The 4,731-nt window shown below is 46.8% G+C and overlaps 1 protein-coding gene across 1 annotated transcript; it reads left to right on the top strand.

Annotated features, from left to right (window-relative positions):
• Positions 1-1,138: 1,138 nt before the first annotated feature.
• Positions 1,139-3,225, top strand: PtA15_4A883 (uncharacterized protein; the record flags this gene model as incomplete). The annotated part of the gene is made up of 2 exons (XM_053168813.1): positions 1,139-1,516; positions 3,187-3,225. The coding sequence occupies 2 exons, from the start codon at positions 1,139-1,141 to the stop codon at positions 3,223-3,225; spliced, it is 417 nt and encodes a 138-aa protein (XP_053019985.1).
• Between the last annotated feature and the right edge of the window lie 1,506 nt (positions 3,226-4,731).

The raw sequence follows: 4,731 nt of genomic DNA, 5'->3' as shown, positions 1-4,731 counted from the left end.
ATTTGGAAAACAAAAGGCAGCCACAAGGCCTTCTTTGGTATGTCTTGCTGCTACATCAACCAAGACTGGTCCTACGTATTGCAGCATCTGGAAATCAAATATGTGTCCTGGCATCACAACGGTATCTATCTTGCATCACCATTTGCTAATACACTTGTCAAACATGGACTTCACAAATTAATAAGTTTCAGTTTTTCTTGATCTGATTCCTGCTGTTGAACTGTTACAAATTAACTGATATACTTTCAGGTCTTACGTTCTTGCACAGACCACGGACTCCTGTGTGGTGACCCATTTGGTTGTCAGCTAGTCAGAAGCAGTCTGCTGCCACCACCATCAAGATCAGCAAGATACCCAGCAAGCATCAAGATCTAAAATCAACCATCAAGATTCTCACCCATCCTCAAGAACTTTCCCCTTCCCCATCTCTTTCTCATCCTTCAATTTCTTTCCCCCCCCCCCCCCCCACTTTTCCATTCCCATCCCCAAACTTCTTTCTTTTATTTCCACTGTCTCCCCTCTCACCCACTTCCCTTCCATCCTTCTTGGTCCTAACACAGCATCTGCTGTGGATTTATTCTGTTTTTTGTTTGTGATTTCCATTTTATCTTATTCTAATTCCTCTCTGGTCCTGGTTGTTCTCTTTCTTTCTCATCTTTCTGATTCCTCCTTTCTTTTGTGTTGTGTTTTCTTTGTTCTTTTTTCTCTTCTTTCTTTCTCTCTTCTGTTTTGTTGTCTGTGCGTGCGTGTAGCGCGCAGAGGATGTGATGAAATTCATGTGACAGGTCGCCTCCCTGAGTCCAAGTTCGCAGAACTTGGAGGAAGGGAGCGGTATGCCATTCTGATCCAAGAATAAGGGCATCACCTTTTTGATCATCATCAGGAATCCCGAGTCCAAGTCCTTCATCCGATCCCCCAGTCCCTTCCAGAATCCTCATGCATCCAAACCAACAACCGCCGTCAAGACTCCACAGCTTGACGTTACCTCAAAACAACTTCCCCCCAGCTATCACTTTGAATCCTCACGACTCATTTCTGGACCATCCAATAGGGCAGTCTCACAACACCTTTTCCCCTCCCAGCGCTGCTGCCGGCCTAGCACCAAGCAGAGCTCCATACCGGCAGCAATAACGTTACAATGGCTAAGCAAGTGGCCTCCAACTTCTTGGAGGTCAATTATACCCAATGGGACATGGAAAGTAACCATCACCGCTGTATATGTCATGTGATAGCTCTTATTAAAGGTGCAGGTCTCAAGGCGCTGAAGCTTTCAAAAAAAATACTTCGACCGAAGAAGGTGGATCCATATCTTCCAACCCTTGCAACCATCACCAAAGAGGAAACAGTGGCCAACAGTGATGATATTGTCAAGGTGATCAACAACAATGAATCTGATCACAACGAAGTAAATCCAGATGACGCACTTCCTGATAACATTGAGGATGGCTGGGAGGCCAACAATGAAGACAATAGCACTGAGGAATGTGGTACTGGAATAGGTTTGACTCTCAAGAAGGTATGTACTCTTGTTTTTACATTGAGCAATCAGAACTCAAGCCAATCATCCACTGTTCTTGAGCAGATTGACTACATCTGCCGGCGAATTGCCTCCTCGCCACAGAAGCAGGCTGAGTGGAAGCTATGGGCTTCAAAATTAGGCTACAAAGGTCGTGGTGTTATCAGTGGCTACGGAATACAATGGAATATTGCTTACAAGAGTTGTCAGAGGGCTTACAAGGGTAGACGGGTAAGAGCTTTCAATCTTTAACTCCTTCAGCAGGGCAAGTTCCTTCAAATTAGAATGTGTACTTTTCAATTTCAGTTCATCAAACAGCTTCTGGAGAACAATTTGGAGAAGTTTAGAGGGAAATTGGCTGCTGAACACTTTTAAATCTTACGAGTTAACCACAACGGAATGGGAGGACTTGAATAGGTTGAACAAAGTGTTGAAGGTAAGCGTTTTTCATTCTAATGGAACAACCCCTTTTCTGATCAATCACATGATTTTATCATTTGGCAACGGCAGAAATTCTTGGAGATGACCAAGCGGATGGAAGGGGACCGCCCTCTATTGCCCATGGTCCTGTACGAGTACATTCAACTCCGGGACAATCTGGAAAAAAAGGCAGAAGCAGCCAAATCTTCATCATCACCCTTGTTGTGGTGGACAATCTTGTACACGCGGAGGCTCAAGCTTTTTGCCGCGCATGGCGCGCGCTGGAGGACGTCAAGAGTCAAGACATCAAGACCTCAAGTCTCAGCCCTCAAGGATTCCTCAAGACTCAATGGCGCGGCGTGGCGCGCATCCTCAAGGCGTTTCAGGTTTTCTTTCCCTTCCTCCTTTCTTTTCCTTTGTTTCTGTTCTCCTTGGTCAGTTTTCTTTTCTTCATGTTGTTTGCTTTCTATTTTTCACTCTGCGCGCGTTGGACAGGTTTGGATGAGGAGGGTTGGTTTGTTTTGTTTCTGTTTCATTTTGTTTTGTTTTGTTTCTGCTGTTTTGTTTGTTGTAGCGCGCGCGCGCGCTAGGTTGTGATGAGATGTCTGCTACATGTCACCAACTCCAAGGTTTGAGTTCAGTTTGAACTCAGGCTTTGGAGCGGCATGGACCGACTCTGAACCGTAATTTTCAGTCTTCCATCAAATCTAAAGTCTATTACTCCTGGCGCCTTCCGCCCGTATTTCTGAGTTTTCTCACGTCTTCTAAGTTCAACACCCGCAACGTCAATCTTTTCCAACTCTCTGGTTTAGATCACACCCCGCCGGCAGTATCCCCGGCTCCCCTCTCAACACAAACACCGCCGACGCGCAACTCCAGCCATCAGACAATCACCCCCCCCCAACGCTACACGACTCTCTGCGCTCAACTCACGGCCAATCACCCCGGAGGGCATACGCAGCCTATTCTTAGCTTTTTCTTTTTCCCCTCCCTGAACTGCTGCCGGCCTAGCACCGGCCAGAGTTCCTCATTGTTGCTGATGTTTGAACCATTGATAAAGCTGACAGACAAGTACATGAAAATCGTGATGGATTGTGATACTGTCATCATTGCAACATTCCTTCACCCAGCCTGGCGACTGATGCTATTTAATAAGCGGTTTGAAAGTCACTTGTATCAAATCAACAACCTCATCCAGGACACTTTCAATACGCGCAATGCCAAACTGAAAGCGGCCCAACCTCTAACAGGCACCCCAAAGGATGCTCAGACCCAAGGTGCTACTGTAGCATCAGATTCAGATGCTGATTCAGTTGGAAAAGAGTTTGACTTCTACCCGGCCAACAGCAAAGCTTCCAAGGTGAACACCAAATTGGAACGTTACAACAAGGGCAACTTTCCTATGGATAGGAAAGGAAAGGTGCTGGATTGGTGGAAGTTACGTCTCAGTGTGTTATAATGTTTATATATAATGTTTGGCTAACCAGTATGCGCGACTCTCTTGAATAGTTACACTGCAAGGACTTCCCCATTCTAGGATCATTGGCTTGGGATTACCTGGCCTGTGCAGCCAGCTCGGCAATGGTTGAACAAACCTTTTCAGCTGCAGCCAATGTATGCGGGTCAGGGAGATTGGGGCTTGCAATCCAAACGATCTAAAGGTGTATTAGCAGCTATATGTGGCTCAGGAATAATGTCAAGATGGGAGGTGAATTTCATGACTGCCAGGTGATTATTGGCACAGCTCAGAAGAACCCCAAATTTCAAACGACGTAGTTGCTTTTGTTTTGGCTTGCTGGTTTTTGTTTCCCTTGTCCCCCAGGCGCATTATAAATCCTGCTATAAACCATACCACATAGCTTCTCCTCTTTTTTTTTTTGTTTGCCTTGACCCCCCCCCCCCCCCAACCCACACCCGCTATACATCCCGCTATAAAGCGGACCAGTAATACATATAGCGCAAAAATGCAGCTAATTAGCCGCTAACATAGCGCAAGCGCGCTGCGCTACCACTAAAAAATAGTGATATGGCGCTACTTTGGCGCTAAAATATTGCGCTATAAATCTCAAAAAAAAAAATGACAAGCCAATTGGCGGAAGCGCAGCGGGATCAGCGCTATAAAATAGTGTACACTGTGAAAAAAACTTGAGAAAGCGCCGTCAGTTGACATGCGCAATCCAGGGTGAGACTTCCAGGACATCCACGTTCATTCCTTGATTAATCACAGGGCAGCTCAGTTAGCTCAGCATTGTAGCTCAGTATTTGCATGCGCCAAGCTCCGGAGCTGTACTGGTGCCCATTGTTCATCAACAAGGGGATGTATTTCCATACACATAATACAAGCCCTTGTTGACTAGCCCTTGGAGGGAATTCCACCAGGTTGACCAGAATATGCGCCCATGTCGACTAGTAGTAAACCCTCCCGTCCTAGGCGGGGTCGACAAGGCTAGATGAAAGGGCACTCATGTCGACCAGCCCATGTCGACCTATCAGTCGACCGGGAGGGATCCCTCCTGGTCAACTATTGTATGTATCAGTTGTCCAGGAGGGATACCTCCTGGTCAACTATTGTATGAACCTGTTGTCCGGGAGGGATCCCTCCCGTTTGACTGATATAGGGAATATTTGTCCGGGAGGCATCCCTCCCGGTCGAGAGGTTCATACAATAGTCGACCGGGAGGGATCCCTCCCGGAGGACTGATAAATGTATCAGTCGACCAGGAGGGATCCCTCCCAGTTGACTGCTCCATACAACAGTCGTCCGGAAGGGATGCCTCCCGGACGGCTGTTCTATG

This window comes from Puccinia triticina, chromosome 4A (genome assembly GCF_026914185.1).
Source record: "Puccinia triticina chromosome 4A, complete sequence".
Classification (NCBI taxonomy): Eukaryota; Fungi; Basidiomycota; class Pucciniomycetes; order Pucciniales; family Pucciniaceae; genus Puccinia; species Puccinia triticina.
Note: the sequence above shows the minus strand (reverse complement) of the source record. Positions and strands in the feature narration are given on the sequence as shown.